The 22345-nt window shown below is 44.8% G+C and overlaps 1 protein-coding gene across 1 annotated transcript; it reads left to right on the top strand.

The window, feature by feature from the left end:
• Positions 1–2743: 2743 nt before the first annotated feature.
• Tph1 (tryptophan hydroxylase 1) lies at positions 2744–20954 on the top strand. The gene is made up of 10 exons (XM_059253373.1): positions 2744–2857; positions 6922–7105; positions 8833–8933; positions 11139–11206; positions 11344–11540; positions 14846–14981; positions 15604–15730; positions 17254–17349; positions 17994–18127; positions 19691–20954. Exons 1-10 carry the CDS (start codon positions 2744–2746, stop codon positions 19863–19865), a joined length of 1332 nt encoding a protein of 443 aa, XP_059109356.1. The 3' UTR covers positions 19866–20954.
• The last annotated feature ends 1391 nt before the right edge of the window (positions 20955–22345 follow it).

The following is a 22345-nucleotide window of genomic DNA, read 5'->3' as shown; positions in this document are numbered from 1 at the left end:
GGAATAAGGCTCTACACTAGGAGGAAGATGAGGCAGGCCCAGGGTATTAACCCAGAAGCTCAGGAATAGGCCTGACAGGGGAGTCCTGCTTTGGTTTCTAATCCTGGAGCCTGGGTCCAACCCCCGGGGGAGGTCATTGTGTCAATAACAGGTGTGATGCTGGTTTGGAGGGAAGTTCTAAACGGATTGTTTAATCTTACTCAGACTTTTGTGGCTGAGGATGAGTCAACATTAGCTTAATTAAAACTCCAGGAGAATAGCTGTGAATGAGCTGCGGCCAGCGACGAGAGGTCAGCGTTGGCTGCTCCCGCCCGCACCAGCGCAGCTCCCGCCCACATCCGCACTGCTCCATCCTCATTAGCCGCCGCCCCGTGCGCCCGGCGCCCATTGGCTGCTCAGACCAAGCGCTTCTCTCATAAGAGGCGGCCCCTCTGGTCCGCAGGTGATCTCTGAACTCTGGTGCTTCTGAGGTGAGTGGGTGAGTGGGTGAGTGGGTGAGGGGGTGGCCCCTTCATGGGACTGGAGTCTCCCGGCAGGGACAGGACCAACGTCCAGTAGGAGCCAGGTGGAAGTCCTGTGTGGGCTCTCCTCCTCCTTCCTTACAGCTTCTTTGCGGACAGCAGACCCTATTCTTGAGGACCTCCTATGTGCCAGGAGCAGATTTTTCTTTCCCACGTCGGATTTTAAGCTTTATAGGGAACCCTGTGAGGTGGGCAATCTTATATTTTATAGATAAAGATGGATCCGGGGGTTCCGAATGGGAACCCAAGACGGTGTGACTCCTTGCCAGCAGGAACAAACACATTAATCTTTCTTTTCCGTTCAAGGGTAACATCTTTTTTCCTTCTCTCTCTACAAAGGGAACCCTCCCTTGCGCTCCACTAAAGGAAGGCGAGTCTCGGATGCTAGGCTTGTCAGCACCACATCTGCACTCTGTACTCCATCCCAGGTCACAACTGACAGAGGCATGGGTCCTTGAGATGCAGAGCTAGTTTATAGTCTGGGTAAACTTAACCATGATTAAATGTAACTGTATTTTCAGAGGTTTAAAGTGAACCCCTTTGATGTTGCAGCCTAGCCATCTTGGAGTGGAAGTGGAGGAGACAAGCTCCAGATGTGCCTGTGGGCTGTCAAGGGTGGGATTCTAACTAAGTGTTCCAGGGCCACATCCTCAGTCACTGGAGTTCACCTGTCCATGGGTTGTAGCTACTGCCCTAGATCGTTCTGATCATCCGGGACGGGGGCAGCCTCTGCCTTGCCTTTCTGGAGGGTTCCTTTACCTCCTGGGTGCTTGCTCAAGCCTTTTTGTCTGTATTTCATCTCCACTTCTTTCCCACTTCCCATGTGGAAAAGAAAGTCCAGATCCCTAGGGATTCTCCTCCTTGTACTTTCAAACTGCCTACACCTTGGAAAGCCTCAGCTGTGCTTCCAAGATGAGAGAATTGGAAGTTTCACTTACTGGGGATGAAGCTAAGGAAACAAAGAGTCGGTGTGCTCATGCTCCCTTCAGTGTGCTCACGCTCCCTTCACGCTCACGCTCCCTTCACTATGCTCTGCCAAGGCTACTGGTCAGCTGACCTCCTGCTTGGCAGGTCTTACTTCCAGTGCGGGGTCCTGCACACTGGGACATCTTCATTCGGACAAGTAGGATCCCTCCCCGCCTTTGATAGTGACTCCTTCCCTTTCAGGGTGATCTCCTGCCTTTGAGGATAAACCTTTGAGGGTGACCCTCCCTTTTATTTTACCTGGCTGCAAAGGGGCTAAAAGGGGGAATAGAAGGCTAAAGGGGGGGAAGAAATACCAGAGAAAACTTGGAGGTTCTTACAAGGGCTTTAAGATTGCTGAATGAAGAGCTGGGCGGCGGTGGCACACGCCTTTAATCCCAGCACTCGGGAGGCAGAGGCAGGCGGATCTCTGTGAGTTTGAGGACAGCCTGGTCTACAGAGTGAGTTCCAGGGAAGGCTCTTAAACAACACAGAGAAACCCTGTCTCGATAAACCAAAGGAGAAGAAGAAGGAGGAGGAGGAGGAGGAGGAGGAGGAGGAGGAGGAGGAGGAGGAGAAGAAGAAGAAGAAGAAGAAGAAGAAGAAGAAGAAGAAGAAGAAGAAGAAGAAGATTGCTCAATGAGTGCTATTGGGCTAGGCAGATCAACAGGCAGCATTACCAGTGGATAGGAATGTGACTGTCAGCACAGGGACCTGATTTCACCAGGTCGGGCAAAAGTGTTAAGGACAGCCAAAGGATGTGAGCTGTCAAAGACCCCGTGTAACCGCGTGTCCTCACCCCCTGCAGCTGTGTGACCATAGGTATGTCAGTCTCTCGAGGCTCTAGTTGAGTTTACAAATGAAACAGAAGGCCTGGACCCCGCTCTGAATGGATGAAGCATGCGGGGAAGCTCCCCAGATTCTGATGGGAGATGAGGTAGACCTTCACAGAGGACTCAGTTTGGGGCTGAAATAACCAGAGAGACCGACAGAGCCTGGAAGGCTTGATCAGCACCCTCAATGGTCAGAAAGGAGAAAAGGGAAGATTCTGAGACACAGCAGGGGCCCTTGCCATTCCGGGCACTATGTTAGGGGCGTCTCACCTTCTGGCCCCACTGCCCCCTCAAAAAGCCTGCCAGACATGTGGGTTTTGCAGATGAAGGAATGGGAGCAGGGAGGTGGATGAAGTTATCACTGCTGCCCCTGCTGCCCAGCTCTCTGCTTAGTACTCATCTGAGCTTTCCTACTTCAGATTCGCCATGATTGAAGACAAGGAGAACAAAGAGCATTCTTCAGAAAGGGGGAGAGTGACCCTCATTTTTTCCTTAAAGAATGAAGTTGGAGGACTCATAAAAGCACTGAAAATCTTCCAGGTATGGATTTCCCATAAAGCCCATCTGAAAACGAGTCTCTGAAATTCTATTTAAAACGTAAGGTACTGTCAGTTCCTTGGAGACGGCCTTCAGAAATCTTTTAACAACTTACTAAAGTATTGTTCAGGGAGTGGAAACACAGCTCAGTGGCTAAAAATACTTGCTGTCCTTGCGGAAGACAGGGGTTCCGTTCCCAGCACCCACACTAGACAGCTCACAGCTATCTCTGTCTAGTTCCAGGGGATCTGATGTCCTCTTCTGGGTGCTGCACACCTGTGATGCACAACACTCAGGAGCACATACACAAAATAGATACAATATTGTTCAGTTCTGAGAAATGGGCAAGAAATACAACAGCCTAGGGAAGAATAGACAAGTAGCTAAGGAGGATATTAGGGGAGGAGTCACTGCGTACATTTGAGAGATTGCAACTAAATAAAGTGTTTTACACTTAATGAGATGCCTAACCATGCAATGCTGGTATTATTTAATGATATATTAAATATCTTCAGGTGACAAAGTAGTAAGGATTCTGAAATTATGCACTGTCAGCGCCTCAGAGCCCATGGTCCTCAGATCTGTTTTCAGCGCAGCATAGGGAGACTGTGGGCTAATGTGCACTTATGAGCCTTAACGTGTTCCTATTTAAAGTTTTTATTTTTATTTACTGTGTGTGTGTGTGCACGTGCGCGCGCGCGCGTGCGTGCGTGCGTGCGTGTGGTGCGTGCGTGCGTGCGTGCGTGTGTGTGTGTGTGTGTGTGTGTGTGTGTGTGTTATATATGTACATGTGCAGAGGCCAGTGGAGAATGTCAGGTGCCGTTCTCTATCATTCTATGCCTTATTCCTTTAAGACAGGGTCTCTCATTGGGCCTGAATCCAGGCTGGCAGCCAGCAAACCCCGGAGATTCCCCTGGCTCTCACCCCACGGTGTGGCGTTACCGGCAAGTGACTGCACCAAGCTGCTGACGTGGTTGCTGGGGATTCAAACCCATGCTCGTGCAGCAGGCACTTTCACCCACTGAGCCCCTCTCCTCCACTTCTCCTGGTGAAATATGGGTGCATCAGGCAGAGCACAGACGTTTATCGAGCACTTACTATGTGCAGGTCCTGGACTCTACACTAAGCATATGGATCTGAAAAAACTAGACATGGTGCCTTTCTTCACAGATAGTGTGGTCTGGAAAAGGAGGCAGACACTCACAAACAGTTTAGTGAGTTCATGACACACACATACATGTGCAAAGTAAAGAGAGACACTGGGTGTGGTGACATCACGGAACTGGAGGCTCTAACCTGCTTTAAGGACCCAGGAACACAAACACTGATTTCTAACCAACTGTGTGAACAGGCTATGCTGTGGTGCTTGCACACCACATGGCTGGGCATGTTCTAGAAGCAGACTGTGTGTGTACAAAGCCCTCATTAGCTGGATGAACATTGGGAGTTAATCTCTCTGTGTGTCTCAATAAAATAAGAGAGAACCTTGCCTACCTACCTCATGTCGTTAAGAATTAATAGTTAAACTGTTCAAAGTGCTTGAGGTCGTACAAAGTAAATGGTCAATAAATGCAGGCTATGATTATAAAGCAGGTTTGTCTCTCCGTGACATATTATTTAGCCATTCAGAGACTAAACATTCAAATGCAGACACTGCTCTAGAAGAGCCTGAGAGCAGGGCTCCTACCGCATGGCAGAGCTTCAGCCAGCTCCTTCAACCTGTTTCTCTCCCTTTCTTCTTTGGTGATGAGTTATAAAATACAAACTTTGCTATTGTTCCCTCCTGGCACTGTGAGTTAATTTGTTCTCAATGTGAACAATGATATTGATACCATCTCCCTTTGTTCCTTTACCCCTTCCTCCCCAAATTTAATACTACACTATTATTATTATTATTATTATTAATTATTGACATACTGGGAGTTAAACCAAGGGCTTTGCGCATGCTGGCCACAGGCTCTGTCACTCAGGGGTGTCCTCAGCTCTGTTTACTTATTGAGAAAGTCTGACTAACTTATCCAGGCTGCCCCCAAACCCATGATCCCCCTGCCTCAGCCTCCCAAGTAGCTAGAATTGCAGGCCTATACCAGCAAGCCTGGCTTATATTATTATTTTTATTGTATTGATTATCTCTGGACCTCTGGAGTATATACCTTTATTTCTTCTACCATCACTTCTCATTTTTATTTATTGTTAGAGTTTCTGGATGTGGTTTAAAAAGTCAACACATTCTGTAAACTTATAAAGAACGTATCAATCTTCTGCTCTATCTCTCCTTGCTCCAAATCTGTGTCTTTACTTATTTATTTTATGTAGACAGGGTCTCACTCTGTAGTTCAGACTAGCCTGAAACTTGCTCAGCCTCCCAGGTGCTATGACTGCAGAGGTAAGCCACCATGCCCTGCTCACTCTTCAGTGTCGTTTCATTTCTCGGTAGCCTGGGTGTAGAGCATGACAAGTCCTTTCTCCGCGGAGTCTTCTCCCCAGCTGCACATGGTTTCTCAGCTTGGCCTGCCCTTCCTTTCTGCCTTTCTCATTTCCGGTCGGTCCTCAGGTGCACTGTGGCATCTTCTGCTCTCCTGGGTTCATGCTTTGTCTCTCCAGTGAGCATCTGTTCAGTCCTCAGGTGCACTGTGGCACCTTCTGCTCTCCTGGGTTCATGCTTTATCTCTCCAATGAGCATCTGTCTGGTCCTCAGGTGCACTGTGGCACCTTCTGCTCTTCTGGGTTTATGCTTTGTCTCTCCGATGAACATCTGTTCATCCAAACCTGCTGCTTGTGTTTCCTCCTTTTCCCCAACTAGACTCTAGATCCGTGTGCATCCTGCCGTTCTTCATGACCATCATGCTTCGTACCTGGCTGCGTGGGTGTTCGTGAAGTTATGTTTGGATGTAGGGATTAGTATAGGTCATCTGCTCTGAGTCTCTCATATGTTTTCAGATTAAAAAATCATTTGGTGATTGGTACCCATGTTTGGTTTTTCAGTCTGAAGTGCTTTTCCTCAAATGTTCAAATGCTCTCCCCACTGAAGTTTGCAATGTGGTACCCAGATCTCAGACTGACATGGATGAAAAGAAGCAGTCTGCTTAAAATGGTTACCATGGCTATTCATATCATTTTGATATTTTAATATGTGAAAATTTTCAAGTAACAATAATATCACCTTCTGAAAAAAATTTCTCCAGGATTCTTTTATCCCAGCAATTTGGTGTTTGGGATTTTTTTTAAAAAATTATTTATTATTAAATGTTTATTCTGTGTGTGTGTGTGTGTGTGTGTGTGTGTGTGTGTCTGTGTGTGTGTGTGTGTGTCTGTGTGTCTGTGTGCATGTGGAGGTTGGTGTGCAGGAGTCAGTTCTCTCCTTCCACCTTGTGGGGTCCAGGGTTTGAACTCAGGTCCTCAGACTTGGTGGCAAACACATTGACTCATTGAGCCATATTGTTGACCCATGTTTTAGTTTTTTTGAGAAAGGGGCTATGGAAGCTAGGAATTTAGCTTATTAGGAAAGTGTAGAATGTACAAGGTCCTGGGTTCAGTACTTAGCTCTGACTGAAGACACACACACACACACACACACACACACACACACACACACACGCGCGCGCACACACACACACACAGAGAGAGAGAGAGAGAGAGAGAGAGAGAGAGAGAGAGAGAGAGAGAGAGAGAGAGAGAGAGAGAGAGAGAGAGAGAGACTATGTAGAGCCAGGGTAGCCTCAAAATCACTATGTAGCGGAGGAAGACCTTGCACTCAGGGTTCTTCTGCTTCTCAAGTGTTGGAACTATAGGCATGCACGATCATCTGAATTCTAACCAACCCTGACTGATTGGAGGACCTCCTATAGTTGTCATTTATGATGAGTTTTCACACTTTCATTTAATCCTACATATTTGCAGGAGGGAATTATTTTGCCATTAGCAGCATTAAAAACACCTTCTTCCGCCCTTTGAGCTAATTCTGACAAGTGTTAAATTGTTTTTTCGGTGCTAATGAAAGTCCTCTTCTCAAAGATTATTAGCATCCAAAGCGGGTCCACTCAATCTTTACCCTCGGCTTCACACAGGAGAACCACGTGAACCTGTTACATATCGAGTCCCGGAAATCAAATCGAAGAAATTCAGAGTTCGAGATTTTTGTTGACTGCGACATCAACCGAGAACAGCTGAATGACATCTTTCCCCTGCTGAAGTCCCACACCACTATCCTCTCTGTGGACTCGCCCGATCAGCTCACTGTGAAGGAAGACGGTATGTTTGAGAAGGCAAAGCCCCACCTCCAAGAGCAAGCACCCAACGTGTGTCCAGTCTTGAGGACGAGGAGATAAAAAGAAAACTCTGTCTTTCTAAAGTCTTCATAGTGCGGTAGTGAAGGGGAGATAAACAGCAACTGATCAGAATTCCAGGGAAAAATTACGTGGCAGCAGTTGATGGAGGGTGGAGGAGTAAAAGAAGGCTTGAGCATGAGAAGGGGTGGGTCAGAGGTCAATGCCCTCTCTTAGCTCCTCAATCACTTCCCGGTTCCACAACCCTGATCTCCCCTCCCCTTGTTCTTCATAGACCTTCGGGGGCTCAGTTAGTGTCAGACAGATATTAAACAGATATTTGAATTTGGAGGAAACGTTGGGAGTGTTTGGTATCTGTAATCTAAAACCTATTATGTACCATATTCCCACCAAAAACAGCTGCTCAGGTGATATAAAGCCTTCCAAGATTTCAGATACTCAGACGGAAAAGGCTGAGGCTAAGGTCTCCGTTTCTGACAAGAAAACCTTGGAATTTAGTGAAGACAAAAGACAAACGGATTCATTTAGTTACTTTATACTCAGTGGAGTCTCTTTGAATTACATCACAATATTTGGGGTGTGGCCAGGGCTGCTATTCATCTGGCAGGCCTTCATGGCATTGTTAAGTTGTGGACTCACCTCCGTTTCTGGCTGGCAGGGAGCAACATCCCTGAGTCCCTGGGTGCTCTCCTTAAAACACAGAGGACAAGGCACAGGGCGGGAAGGCTGCGTTCCAGGCCTCCCCTCTCACTGGCAATGGTTACCTTGGGTAGACTGCCTTGGTGTCTGCAATTTGCCTACCTCAACTACACAGTGAAGAGTTTTCTAGAATGTTAGATGGCACCTTTAATATTTAATGCACACCAACTCAGGTCAGATCACACATACACACACACACACACACACACACACACACTGAATTAAAAATAAGAAAATAAAAATGTTTTCAAGACAGGGTTTCTTCGTGTAGCCCTGGCTGTCCTGTAACTTATTCTGTAGACCAGGCTGGCCTCAAACTCACAGAAATTCGTCTGCCTCTGGCTCCAGAGTGCTGGGATTAAAGGCATGTGCCACTACCTCTTGCAAATATTTTTTTAATCTAGAAATTAGATATTGAGATATGATACCCTACCTCAAACAAACACAGGTATTGAAAGCCTTTCCTGGACTGCATGCTGGTCTGTGGAGCTGTATTGTCCTAGTTTGCCTTCACAGGATAATTATGCGTGTGACTTAAAACATGAGTTCGAGGCCAGCCTGGGCTACCAAGTGAGTTCCAGGAAAGGCGCAAAGCTACACAGAGAGACCCTGTCTCGAAAAACCAAAAAAAAAAAAAACCAAAAAAAAAAAAAAACCAAAAAAAAAAAAACATTTAAACATTTGGTTTGTTACTTAAGAACGGTAAGCTTTAGCACTTGGGAAATCAACCTGAATATTAAATTTTTTTAGAAAGTAAAGCTAATGATTTTAATTAAAATATAATTCCTCGAAGTAGAGCAATTCACTCAAGTCATATTCGTTTTCCTTCCATATATAAGTTTTCGTCTCATCCAACTGCACTGGTTTCTGAATTTCTCTTTGGTTAACTTTGTCTCCTCAACCCTCAGTGGCCTTGGGGTTTTATTTTGCAGTTATGGAGACTGTTCCTTGGTTTCCAAAAACCCTCAGTGGCTTTGGGGTTTTATTTTGCAGTTATGGAGACTGTTCCTTGGTTTCCAAAGAAGATTTCTGACCTGGACTTCTGTGCCAACAGAGTGCTGATGTACGGATCTGAACTCGATGCGGACCATCCTGTAAATATTTTTTTAAAAAAATAGTCTAGTAAAAATACTTTAAGGAAAACTAAATATTAAGGGCAATTTAAAAACTTTTAGAAAGAATTTCTTTATTTTAATTATATGTGTATGCTGTTTTTCCCTGCATTTATGTATGTGCCAGAAGTGTCCCTGGAAGCCAGAAGAGGGCATTAAATCCTCTGGAACTTGAGTTATGCATGGTTGTGAGACACCACGTGGATGCTGGGAAACATACCCTGGATCCTCAAAAACAGCCAGTGCTCTTAATTGCCCAGTCATCTCCCTAGGATCTAGGGGCAACTACTATTTTTCCAGACATGTTAATAGCATATATTAATTATCCAAAGTACTTAGTTTCATTGTGATATTTCCTACATATATAAGACTCTTTGACTGTATTTACTCCCATTGCTCTGTTTTGTTCCTCCCCCCCACACCCCCGAATAGTAAGGGCAACTTGATTGTGGGAAAAGACTTTTTATAAACTAAATAGAATTTGTTGGAATTAGGATTTCAGGTATCAGCAGCAGTCCTCCACAGAGGTAGAACTGAGTCAGCAGACAGGAAAGTATCCAGCTTCACTGGCTCGGAGATCTGCCCTGCTCCTGGCATTCCCATTATTAAGATATCCCCAGAGCTGAGTGTGTCTGTAGTCAGTTCCTACTAAAATAGGCCTGGGTGTTTGAAATGGCAGTAAAGGTGGGTCCAAAAAAACCCCTACCGTCATGCTGCCCTGTTTGATTGGCTGAGAAGTAGATTCCTTGGAGAATTTTTCAGTACAGCCATGAGCTCAGGAGTTGGGATCCACAGCATCGGGCTTGTGTTTGAATCTCTAGGTTCTTGGGAGGGAAGGAGAGGAGAGAATCCAACAGTGGAGTCTCACAGATCTGGTTTTCACTTTAGCACCCCTTGTTTTCTAAGCTGCATGAAAGTGGGGGGATGAGGAACAGATAGCTAGTATGATGGTTCTTTTGGGGGGGGGGGGTGACACAATTTTTCTGAAATCAGACAGTACAGTGTATGACCATACCACCCTGAACACGCTCATGAATTAGAGAGTAAGGAGAGATCGCAGGGCACAGTGACAGGTGCCTGTTGTCTCGGCCACTTGCAAGCCTGAGGTGGCAGGATTACAAGTTTCAAGGTTAGCCAGGGCAACACAGTGAGATGTCGTCTCAAAATCGAAAACAAACAAAAACTATGATCATGGTTGCTAGTTCCTATGAATGGCTGTCTCGTGGCATATGAGCTGTATCTCAGTGTAGCTGTTCGTCTGAGAGAGCACCAATATAGCCCCGAGGTCAAAATCCAAGCTCCTTAGGGGACCTGCAACCTGCAGGCCCTGAGCTAGTCTTCAACACTATCTGAGCACCATGCAAGGGCTGGAAGCACGGCGCGGCTTGCATTTTTGTATCCTGAACATGTTTTCCTTCTCTGCGCAAATTCTTGTGCCTCCTCTGTCCTTCACCTGGCTCTCTTCACACGACAGACACAACTTGCAGATCAGTGCTGGGAAGTTTAGTTCAGTCAAGTCACTATCTTAAGTACTAACTTCTAATTTAGCATTATTTGCCGTACTGGGTCGCAAGTGTTCTAGGCAGACACTCTATTGCTGAATTACACCTCAGTCTTTTTATTACTAATTTCTATCATAGGTAAACATAACTGAAGATACAGTGAAGTGATTAAGGAAAACAAAACAAGATAAGAGCTATGTGCTTAACTAGGATGGAGTTCTCTAGTCAGCCTTTGTAGTCACTGTAGGATCTTATTAAAAAATATCATTTCTAGCCGGGCGGTGGTGGCGCATGCCTTTAATCCCAGCACTCGGGAGGCAGAGCCAGGTGGATCTCTGTGAGTTCGAGGCCAGCCTGGGCTACCAAGTGAGTCCCAGGAAAGGCGCAAAGCTACACAGAGAAACCCTGTCTCGAAAAACCAAATATATATATATATATATATATATATATATATATATATATATATATATATATATATAAAATTTCTGTTTCTATCTACAAGATGATAAAGCTGGCATGTAACTGCTGACTTCAAAATAAAAATGGCCACATATCTCTAATCACTGCTTGCTTGTGGTAACAATTATGTAGTTCTTCAATATCTCCAGACAAAATAATGAAGTGTTTCCTAGATGTCACTTTCAAATATTTTTAGTTTCAATATTTTATTACTTTTAATTATCAGGGCTTCAAAGACAATGTCTACCGTAGAAGACGGAAGTATTTTGCAGAGTTGGCTATGAACTACAAACAGTAAGTATATTACAAGCCAACATATCTAACTTTGAGATAACAAAATAATGGAATAAGTGTGTTTGCTTAGTAAATAGAAAGTCATGTAAGTGTAACTACTAACTACAATGCAGAATTCCTCATCTTGATCTCATTAGTGGGGACCCCATTCCCAAGATTGAATTCACAGAAGAAGAGATTAAGACCTGGGGAACCATCTTCCGAGAGCTGAACAAACTCTACCCAACCCATGCCTGCAGGGAGTACCTCAGAAACCTTCCTCTGCTCTCGAAACACTGTGGCTATCGGGAAGACAACATCCCGCAACTGGAGGATGTCTCCAACTTTTTAAAAGGTAATATGCCAACAGAGCTCTATACGGAGGGTGTTGATCTGCTTCAACTGTGACAGTGTTGTTTGTGGAGGGATGAAGTCTAGTTACGTGGAAGGTCCAGAGTCTCCTAAACTCATCCTGGAGTATTGGATCCAGGACTGGGCACCACACTGGAAAGAGTCCTCATAGCTTAGGGCCTGACAAAGTAAGAATAATTGCAAAGGAATTTGAAAATGTGTCACATGGGTAAAATCTGTAGGACATTTTGGGTGTTAACTTGGAGATGTAGGGGATGTTCATTAAATGTTGAAACACTTGACAAATCAGAATCTGTTTTATAGGATAGGTAAATTACTATATGACTTTTAAATAAAAAGGAGATGTTATTAAAAGAGCCATGTGAAACCATGCTTGTAAAGTGGTTAGATCTCATCAAGGAGGTTGTCTGTGCCAGGCCTCTGCATCTGCCTTCAAGGATGTGTAGAGGAGATGAGAGCATCTGTGCAGTCTCCGATGCTGGGTGGTCTCTAATGCTGAATGGTCTCTAATGATGAATGGTCTCTGATGCTGGGTGGTCTCTAATGATGAATGGTCTCTGATGCTGGGTGGTCTCTGATGCTAGGGCATCTCTGATGCTGGGTGGTCTCTGATGCTGGGTGGTCACTGATGCTGGGTGGTCTCTGATGTTGGGTGGTCACTGATGTTGGATGATCTCTGATGCTGGGTAGTCTCTGATGCTGGGTGGTCTCTGATGCTAGGTAGTCTCTGATGTTGGGTGGTCACTGATGTTGGATGATCTCTGATGCTGGGTAGTCTCTGATGCTGGGTGGTCTCTGATGCTGAGTGGTCTCTGATGCTGGGTGGTCTCTGATGCTGGGTGGTCTCTGATGCTGGGTGGTCTCTGATGTTGGGTAGTCTCTGATGTTGGGTGTTCACTGATGTTGGATGATCTCTGATGTTGGGTGGTATCTGATTCTGGGGATCTCTGATGCTGGGTGGTCTCTGATGTTGGGTGGTCTCTGTTGCTAGGGGGAGTCTCTGGTGGCTGAGGGATTTCTTAAGTCTTTTTGCACACTAAGATTCTATGATTTTTGCAACAAAGAAGTGTATGAAACTAGAAGAATAAGCAAAAGGTAAGAACAGTCTTGTTTGGTTCAGGCCTCTTTAATTTTTCTAGCTGATGTAGAGGGTAAAATGATCATTGATCGTGAGGCAGACTCTGTTGCGCTTAAGAGAAATCAGTATCTCCCTCTGTCTCAGCAAATCAGAGACTGTGGTGATCAGTGCTGCTTTGCAGTTGTGGGGACTCAGTATAGGGTCTCAGGGACACTGGGTAGGAGCTGCACTCCCAGCCCAGAAGTCATGTTTTTGGTTCATATTGTTAATGTTTTCCCCCCCTGGCATAAAGTGTTGTCTGAGTTTCTTACATAGATAGTTAACAAATATCTTCCTATTTATTTGACCCCTTAATTCCCCTTATTTAAAAACCTAAAGGAATTGAACAGGAAAACATGGCATCAATGAGGACAGAAATAATGTATGTGTTTCCGATGAAAACCTAAGCTTTCAAAACATGGTACAGAAACAGTGCAGATTTCCTCCCTGGACTCACACAGCTCCATGAGTATGTGTCACAGGCATTGTTCAATCAGGCTTGCAGGCAACATTTTGTGGATCTAAAACTGAGAGCTGTTCCCTTGAGGTCTGGAGCTGGCTCACCATGGAAACATTCTACTGTGTCAAGGGCAATTGTCAAAAGGAAAAACCAAAATTAGAGGACTTTTCACATGAAATGTCAGATAAGGATACCAATACTGTCAAACATGGTGGCCACTGTATACATGCTGCTTTTTACATTGTAAACAATTAAAATGTACTTGATCAAAATATTAGGGTGTTGGCCATTACCAGCCACGTATTTGCTCAGAAGTGACAGATGGCTGTTGTCCCATTGGGCAGCACAGTAGGGAGCATTTCTGTCAAGAAATGGAGAAGACTCTGTTGGATGGCCTTCTGCCTATCAGAGTGGGGACAAACTCACAGAGTACAGATGGAACTGAAACGTATTGTGAGGGTTTAGGGCGAGGTACAAGACAGCGCACAACAATCCCTTGAGCTACCGAAACCCGGTAGCCCTTTTCTAGTACACGGAAGACAATCTTGGCATTTGGGTGGAATAGAACCATCCAGGTTATCTGAAATAAAAATAGCTAAAGAAAATAATCATGCCTAAAAATAGCTTGGATTAAAAATGGCTATAATAAAAAAATACTTTTAAAATTAATTTTTAAAGTACCATAAAAGTAATAGACTCCATTATGGTGTTTTTTACTTATATGTCAGAGCCACTCCACTGCCCCTTTCTTCTCCTAAACAGTGTGTCTTCTTCTTTCATGTCACATGCATTCCTTTATACTTTCTCCCCCTGCTACCCTCTCCCCAAGATCCCTTCTCCCCCTTCATATTCCCCTTTGTTTCATGACCTACAAACAGACACACACACACACACACACACATACACACACACACACACACACACACACACACACAGATATACAGACACACACACACAGATATACAGGGATTTCAATCTAGCTTCCACATATAAGAGAAAACATTCAGTATTTGTTTCTCTGAGCCTGGCTTATTTCTCTTACTACAATGATCTCCAGTTACACCCATTTCCTGCAAATGTTATGATGTCATTTTTCTTTATGATGAGATGCAATCCCACTGTGTATATGTACTGCTGACGGACATCTAGGCTGACTCCATTTCTTGGTTACTGTGACTAGTGCAGCAATAAACATGGATGCACACGTAGCTCTGTGGTGTGCTGACTTAGAGCCCTTTGGGAATATGCCCTGGAGTGGTCTGCCTGGGTCATAAGGCAGTTCTATTTTTAGTTGTTTTTTTTTTTTTTCCTTTTGAGAAGCTTCCACAATGACTGCCCCAGTTTACATGTCCACTGTCAGTGTGTAGGAGTTAGACTGCTCCCCATGTTTGAAGAAGGGTGCCAAGTGTAATCTAGGGCCTCCCGAGTTTGTATTTCACTTTTACCTTCTCCTGGAGTCCTGAGCACATTGTTCAGTGTTTTATAGCTGTTACAATGAAGAGGAAAACCCTTTGTTAGCATGAAAGGAGATGTGTGTCAAAGGAGCGCCACCCGGCCGTGGGACGTGCCTAATAGTGCTCAGCTTGCTGCCATTTGCATAAAGCTGCACTTTCGTTTCCACATCCCCTTGAAAGGGCTCCCTGGCGCCACTGGCCAGTGTCAGTGCTCTGCGTCTGAGGTGAAATTGTCTGTTTTCTCCTTTGCTTTGCAGCATGTACAGGGTTTTCCATCCGTCCTGTGGCTGGTTACCTTTCACCAAGAGATTTCCTGTCAGGGTTAGCCTTCCGAGTCTTTCACTGCACTCAGTACGTGAGACACAGTTCAGATCCCCTCTATACTCCAGAGCCGTAAGTACTTAAGTCGTTCATTCATCCGATCGTTACTTATAGTGCTAGTACCACTTCACAAAACATCTTGTAAGTGTTCAGTGAAGCCTTTAGGGTAGTGACTGGCATTAAAGCATATACAACCAGTTGTTGTTGTTATGCTAATTGGCAACTTGTTAGGTGCCAGGTGCAGTTCAGTGCACAAGGGATGTAAAAATCAGATAAAATTACTGTCTTCATAAAGTTTGTATTTCAAGGGAATCTACAGATGATAAATAAGTAAATGTAGTCTGTATCATGTCAGATGATGGTGTGTGCCATTGGGGAAAAAATAAAACCAGGAAAGAAAGAATACAGGCATGTATATAGGTGTTGTTTTGGGAAGTGTGGTCAGAGAGGGTCTTGTTGAGGAAACATGGGAGTAGAGACTTGATTTGGGTGGGGGACTTGGGATATCAGTGGATGTGTGTTGAGGGGATGAGATTTGGAGCCAATGGCATTTCTTTATTCAGTTAATTTCCTTTATGATCCATTACTCAGGATCAACTAGAGTGAAAACAAGGTTGACTTTCGATGGGATTCAACAGTTCTTTATGTATTTGTGTCAGGCATCACAGTGTGACAGACTGTGTCTCTGTTTCAGAGATACCTGCCATGAACTCTTAGGTCATGTTCCTCTCTTGGCTGAACCCAGTTTTGCTCAATTCTCCCAAGAAATTGGCCTGGCTTCCCTTGGAGCTTCAGAGGAGACTGTCCAAAAACTGGCAACGGTATACATCTAGAAACAGCTGTATAGTCCAGGATTCTCCATTGGGTGTGGTTGGGAGTATGTGGGTAGTTTGAAGTCTATGCATAAGACAGCCATTAGAAAATTTGTTTTTGCTTATTTGTTTATGAATTTAAATAATGTTAAATGAAGATTTAAAAATTTAAGATTTCTCAAAAAGAAACACAGCTTTAAAACAAGACAGAGAAGCACAATATTGCTTTAATATACTAATTTTTAGATTAGAAAATGAGTGATGTCTTATGAACTAGGGAAGGAAGGAAGGACATTTTAGGATGAGGCACAAGACAGATGAGAAGGGACTTGGTACCCCTTGGAAACAACTGAGGGTGGGGGAGGGATGTGGAATAGGCTAACTGGTTATGAAGTTATGGTTTGGGGATGTTAGGGGTCCCTGAGGCCTTTTGTTGAGTCTTTTAGGACAAAATCATTCATAAGCAAAAGACACAAGTGTATTTTTAATGTGACAGACAGGGCTCAGATGCCACATTGAGTCTGAACTTTAAGCAACTGCCATATGCTGAGTGAGGTAGTTTAAAGAATATGCACATTTCTCTGAAGAAGAGAATCAAATACCCAGACCTATTCTAACTACATAACTGTGTGAAGTTGGGCTTTCTTCATATACTTGAACCAAAACAACATATTGCAAAAGATTAAATACAAAAGCAGATATGGTAGTCCATCTGCCTTCCCATCAGACATTAAATACTGTCTAGCCAGACATGGACAAGATGTGAACGGTGTGGGGTTAGCTGACTCCGTCACTCCACACTGTGAATCCATAGGATTAAATTTGTCAAAAATTAAAATCAGGGCCAGCGAGATGGCTCAGTGTCACCAAGCCTCACGACTTGAGTTCCATCCCATGGTGAAAGGAAAGAAGCTTCTTCTGACCTTCACAGGCATGTGCACGCGTATTCTTCCTGCTCTTCCAGAGGACTTGAGTTTTATTTCCCAGCACCCTCATTAGGCAGCTAACAACTTCCTGTAACTCTAGCTCCAGGGGATCCCATGCCATCTTCTGGCCTTTGTAGGTGCTCACATACACACATACACATAACAAAAATAATCAAAATAAGTTGAAAAGGTGAATAACAATTATAAAACAATGCTACTCTTGTTACTTTTTGTTTTGTAAAACATACTTTCATTAAAGTGTTGCTTACATTATTATACAATGGGTTTACTGTATTTAAAACTGATTTTTAAGCACCTAAATTGATTCGTAGTTTTAACTTTAATATGCCCAATATAGCTAGGGGTAACACATACACACAGAGAGATCTCTGGACTCCTTGGTAATTTTTAACTGTGCATGAGAGTCTTCACATCAGGTTTAGAAAGTCCTGATGCACAACAGGCCAGAATGTGGCGGGACTTGGGATCTAGGCTGGAAGTCTTGGGCTTGTTTCTGTGTGTGCTGTGGGCCAGTGTCTGAGAACTGGAATTTGCTTTAAATTGAGGTGCCCAGGATGTAAACATAATGTTGACATCCTTTTACAGTGCTACTTTTTCACTGTGGAGTTTGGTCTGTGCAAACAAGATGGACAGCTGAGAGTCTTCGGTGCCGGCTTGCTTTCTTCCATCAGTGAGCTCAAAGTAAGAGTCGTAAGTCTTTGCACATAACTGTGTTCACCAACACTATCAGCACGCCTGGAGGCAGGGCTTGCGTCTGAGCAAGGGCTGACTGGGGCAAATATTTCAGGTGGCAGTAAACATACTTTGAGAACACTTTTCTCTACTCTCCCAGATTTCTAGGGAAAAATGTGTCTTTTAAATAGAAAGTGTTTTAAAGCTTTAAACAAATTTCTGGGGTACAAGCAATAAGCTCTGTACCAAATAGGGAAGTGAGCTCTGTGGGGTGAGCCATGCTTCAAACGCTGTCCAAGGTACTGTCTTGTGCGCAAGGAGGCTGCTCTCTGGTGGTGGATAAATAAATGTAAGAGGGACCAGTAGAGGTAAATAGTAGGTGCCCTAAGGCATAAACAAATAAGTGAATCAATAAAGATCCTTGGGTACCTCCTATGTGATGAAGAAAGTTAAAATAAAACCACTGAGATGGTCTTGAGCCATTTGTGGGGGACAGCAAGCCTCTTTTCTTGGGCTAGACTGGATGAAGCAGAAATGCAGTGGGTCTGTCTGAGGTTTCAGACAGGTCCCTTGCATGACTCAGAGTCAGTCGCTGCAGTCATGTGTTCTGGGAAGAGAGAGGCAGTATCTGATTGCCGTTCTTTGTCCCCCAGCATGCGCTTTCTGGACATGCCAAAGTTAAGCCCTTTGATCCCAAGGTTGCCTGCAAGCAGGAATGTCTCATCACAACCTTCCAGGATGTTTACTTTGTATCCGAGAGCTTTGAAGATGCAAAGGAGAAGATGAGGTAAATCCTATATCCCTCAAGTTTCCATTTGCTGCAAAAGTAATATCCAAAGATACAATAATCACAGGTGTAAGCAAGGAGGTAATTGGGTGCCCATGAGGAGCCTTCTGTCTGGCACTTATCCATCGTTTAGAGTCGGTTGAATATTATATGTTAATTAGTTGCATATGGGAATGAGATACATTGAGAGGTTGGCTCCTCCCCATTCCTTCCCAGCAGAGTTCATGGTTCAGCAGGAAAAGAAACTATAGATACACTACTGTAGTAATATAGGAAGTGACAAGAATGGAGGTGTAGAGGAAACACTGTCTTGCCTCCATTGGTCTCCTCTCCAGCTGGAGAATCACAGAAGCCTTAGAGTTAAGTGAGACAGGTGGAAGACTATCTAGAACTGGGATGTGTCAAGTTTTAGGCTGAAAGGACATGGAAAAAGATGAAGTGATAGAGATGCATGGGGATATTTCAGTGCAGCCAGATCTCCTGACTCGTCATCAGGCAAGGATGCAGCCCAGAGCAGGAGAACTGGAGCACAGACAGACACTTTTTAGATTCTTGTGAACTCCACGTAATGTAAAATCTGGACTGAGATAGCAGTAGCAGGAGGAAGTGCCTATGGAAGCAGACTCCAGGAACTAGCATGTGATGAAGGGAGTCATGAAGCCACACTGTGAGGACAGGGGCATACAGGGGTTGGAGAGAATGCTAATCTCCTAGGGGCTTGCTATGCACAGAACCCAATAACCATGGCAGGTGTGCTTTCTCTAGCACTGATGGCATCCTTGTGCAAAGCTGCAGTGGTCCCCACTGGGGAGACCAGATGGATGGGAACCTGGATTCCAGTCCCCAAGCATGTACACTTGTTTTCAGCTGCGCAGTTATCCTTTGGGGTCCTGAGCATGATTGTTCTGTAGGGTACCAAGTAAGAGGTTCAAAGGTCAGCTTGAAAAAGGGGACGGATTTTAAACCTTGAGAAAATGGGGTGGGGGAAGGAACTCAAGCCATTTGAGAGGAAGCTAGAAACATTCTAAGCTGAAAAATCTCACAAGTACAGGAGGGTAGGACTCCCTCTCCCCCCCCCCATCCTGTCCCCTCTTTTGCTATGTAAGGCATAGCTGAGGAGTCTGTTACTGTGTAGCTCAGTATTGCCCTTATCTACTGACATACTGACAGATAAAAATACTGTGGTTGATGCCCTTAGTGAAGCCATGAGTTCAAAAGATGGGTTGTAGATCACTTCCAAGAGAGAAGACATGGGATTAGTGCTCAGTATGGGAGAATGGAGAGGGGGAAGGAGGAGAGGGAGAGAGAGAAGGAGGGACTGAGCTTTCCCTCAAAAGATGGTGTTGAGGCCACTGATGTCAGGACAGAGAAAGCAGGTGTGTGTGTGTGTGTGTGTGTGTGTGTGTGTGTGTGTGTGCGTGTGTGTGTGCGTGTGTGTGTGTGTGTGTGTGTGGTGTGTCTTTCTGTCTGTCTGTGTCTGTGTGTGACCAGGTCTTCTGTCCTTTATTTAATTTTATCACTCACTCTCATAGAAATTAACACTCCCTTACTTGTTTTCTTTAGAGAATTTACCAAAACTGTAAAGCGCCCGTTTGGAGTGAAGTACAATCCGTACACTCAGAGTGTTCAGGTTCTGAGAGACGCCAAGAGCATAACCAGCGCTGTGAATGAGTTGCGGTATGACCTCGATGTCATCAGTGATGCCCTTACTAAGGTCAGCAGGCAGCCCAGTGTGTGATCGTCTCCAGTCTGAATCCAGAACGCCAACGAGCATCAGTTCAGAGCCAGGGCCGCCTCTTGCTTCTCCCAAGGCCTGCTTGAGGAAGGACAGCAGCTCCCGGGTTAACAAAGTCTCCCATCTCTTTCTGTCTCTGAAAATGCACACCTGGATGCTTCAGCCACAGCTAACTTCTACTTTTGTTTTGTGTTTTGGCACCTGCTTAGGGAAATATAATTCGCATGCCATGTGATTCACCAAATTCCCATTTAAAATATTTATTTCATTAAAATATAATTAAATCATTCTCCCCCTTCCCTTTCTTTCCTCCAACCCCATCCCCCGCTATCATGGCCTTTGTCCCGAATGCCCATTTTTTGATGGGCAAGTTGTTTGACACTGGTCAGAGCTGGTCTCATCCCAGTCTGTTGTTAGCAAATGGTCACTTTGGACGCCTTGACGAGCGTGTCTGTATCAGTGACCTGTCACCACCTTTGTAACAGCTCAGGCGTGTTCTCACACTAGATGTACAGGAGACTAGCTGTCCCCGTTGCTAGCATGGACAGAAGTGCAGACGGCTTGGTCCTGGAGCATGACTGGTAAGAGCAAGCTGTCTCCAAGTGCAATGTCCGACGGGGACACAGAAGTCACCAAGACTCCACCAGGCATGGCAGCGCCTGCAATCCCAGCTCTCCCTGGCACTTTATCTCAAGGTGTCACACTAGGACATAAGTGAGAAGACAGTGAGGGAAGAAGGTAGGACATGGGGAAGGAAAAGGAGAGGGGCCAAGGAGAGCAGTCTGGGCCTGAGAGTGTAACTGTGTGAGGACTGTGAGGACAGGACGGCAGCACATGTGGTCTCAGCTATGCAGCATTAGCGTAAGCAGTTGTGGAAACTTTTCATTACTGTGACAAAGTGCCAGAGGCAATCAGCTTGTAAAGAAGAAAAGTTTATTTTGGCTCATGTTTGGATGCTTTGGTCCATTAGAAGCTGTTCCTGTGTTTTAAGTCTGTGGTGAAGCAAGGCATGGTGGGAGAATGTGGCGGAGCGAAGCTATAAACTTCATAAAGGATGTAAAGAGAAAGAGGGAAGGACTGAGAGAAGGAAGAAGGGAGAAAAAGAGGAAGAGAGGGAAGGATGAGGAGGGAGACACAGAGAGAGGAGGAGGAGGAGGAGGAGGAGGAGAGAGAGAGAGAGAGAGAGAGAGAGAGAGAGAGAGAGAGAGAGAGAGATCCTACAGTACAGTTTAAGAGTTCACTACTACCAGGGTAGGATGGAGGGCTCAGCAGTTAAGAGCATTAGCCACTCTTTTAGAGGGCCTGAGTTTGACTCCCAGCACCCACATGGTGGCTCACAACCATCTGGAACTCCAGTTTTAGGGGATCCAGTGTCTTCTGGTCACCGTAGATATCAGGCAGGCATGCAAATGGTGCACATCCATACATGGAGGCAAAACATCCATACAGATAAAATAAAAAAATTAAAAATTCCACCTCTGTTTCTCACATAATAGTAAAATCATATACCATACCATTGAGCATGCTTCAAGTCCACTAGATTTTTTTTTTACACTAGATTTTTAAAAAATCTTTTTAAGACTTCAGAAGAAATTGTTAAAAGCTGTATTGTTGTTGGTCTTTCTTGTCAGACTTTTTTTGGGACTGCCAGCTCCAAAATAATGACAAGGAGACTTATTATTAATTATGAAAGCTTGGCCTTTAGCTTAGGCCTGTTCTCAGCCGGCTCTTATAATTTCAATACCTGTTTCTAGTCATCCATGCTCTGTTACGTGGTTTTTTGCCTCTCCTCAATTCTGTTTGGACAACTTGCTCTATGTCTCGGTGGCATCTCCTGTCTGCCTAGATTCATCTCCAAGTTCCTCTCTCTGCCCGGAAGTCCCGCCTAACCTCACCTGCTTAGCTATTGGCCAGTCAGCTTTTTATTAAACAAATCACAAGGACAGAACTTCACGCAGTGTACAAATATCCCACAATACTTTGTTTCATCCCATGCTCTACAAGGAAGCAGATCGAGGAAGAGCAAATCAGCCATCTCAGATCTTTGTAAACATTCTCATTTTAACATCTGTTGAGCATATACACGCCAGTGAGTAGATATGTTAGTTCATCCAAAATCATTTGAGATAGAGACCAGCTAGTTTATAGTCTGCTTGGTTACCAGGAAAAGCACTGCAAAGAAATCATAACAGACAGCAAACAGGGAACCCAGTTGCTGTGTCTGGTTATTCTCACAGGACTTCGATGATGCTGGAGAATCCCAGTTAGCGGGATTTAAAATGATGGTGCTTAATCCTTGCTGGGACTAAAGCACTTTAAAATAAATAGTAAAGTCACAACCTTATCATTAGTAGCTTTAAGATAGTGGAAATGTAGCCGGGTGGTGGCGGCGGCGGCGGCGGCGGCGGCGGCGGCGGCGGCGGCGGCGCACGCCTTTAATCCCAGCACTCGGGAGGCAGAGGCAGGTGGATCTCTGTGAGTTC

This window comes from Peromyscus eremicus, chromosome 1 (genome assembly GCF_949786415.1).
Source record: "Peromyscus eremicus chromosome 1, PerEre_H2_v1, whole genome shotgun sequence".
NCBI classification, from domain to species: domain Eukaryota; kingdom Metazoa; phylum Chordata; class Mammalia; order Rodentia; family Cricetidae; genus Peromyscus; species Peromyscus eremicus.
Note: the sequence above shows the minus strand (reverse complement) of the source record. Positions and strands in the feature narration are given on the sequence as shown.

Excerpts from the sequence above, each read along its gene's own strand:
- Tph1 (XM_059253373.1), top strand. The coding sequence starts at position 2,744 with ATGATTGAAGACAAGGAGAACAAAGAGCATTCTTCAGAAAGGGGGAGA. Across the intron at positions 7,106-8,832 it reads GCTCACTGTGAAGGAAGACG|TTATGGAGACTGTTCCTTGG; the intron begins GTATGTTTGAGA and ends TTTATTTTGCAG. Across the intron at positions 15,731-17,253 it reads CTGTCCAAAAACTGGCAACG|TGCTACTTTTTCACTGTGGA; the intron begins GTATACATCTAG and ends ATCCTTTTACAG.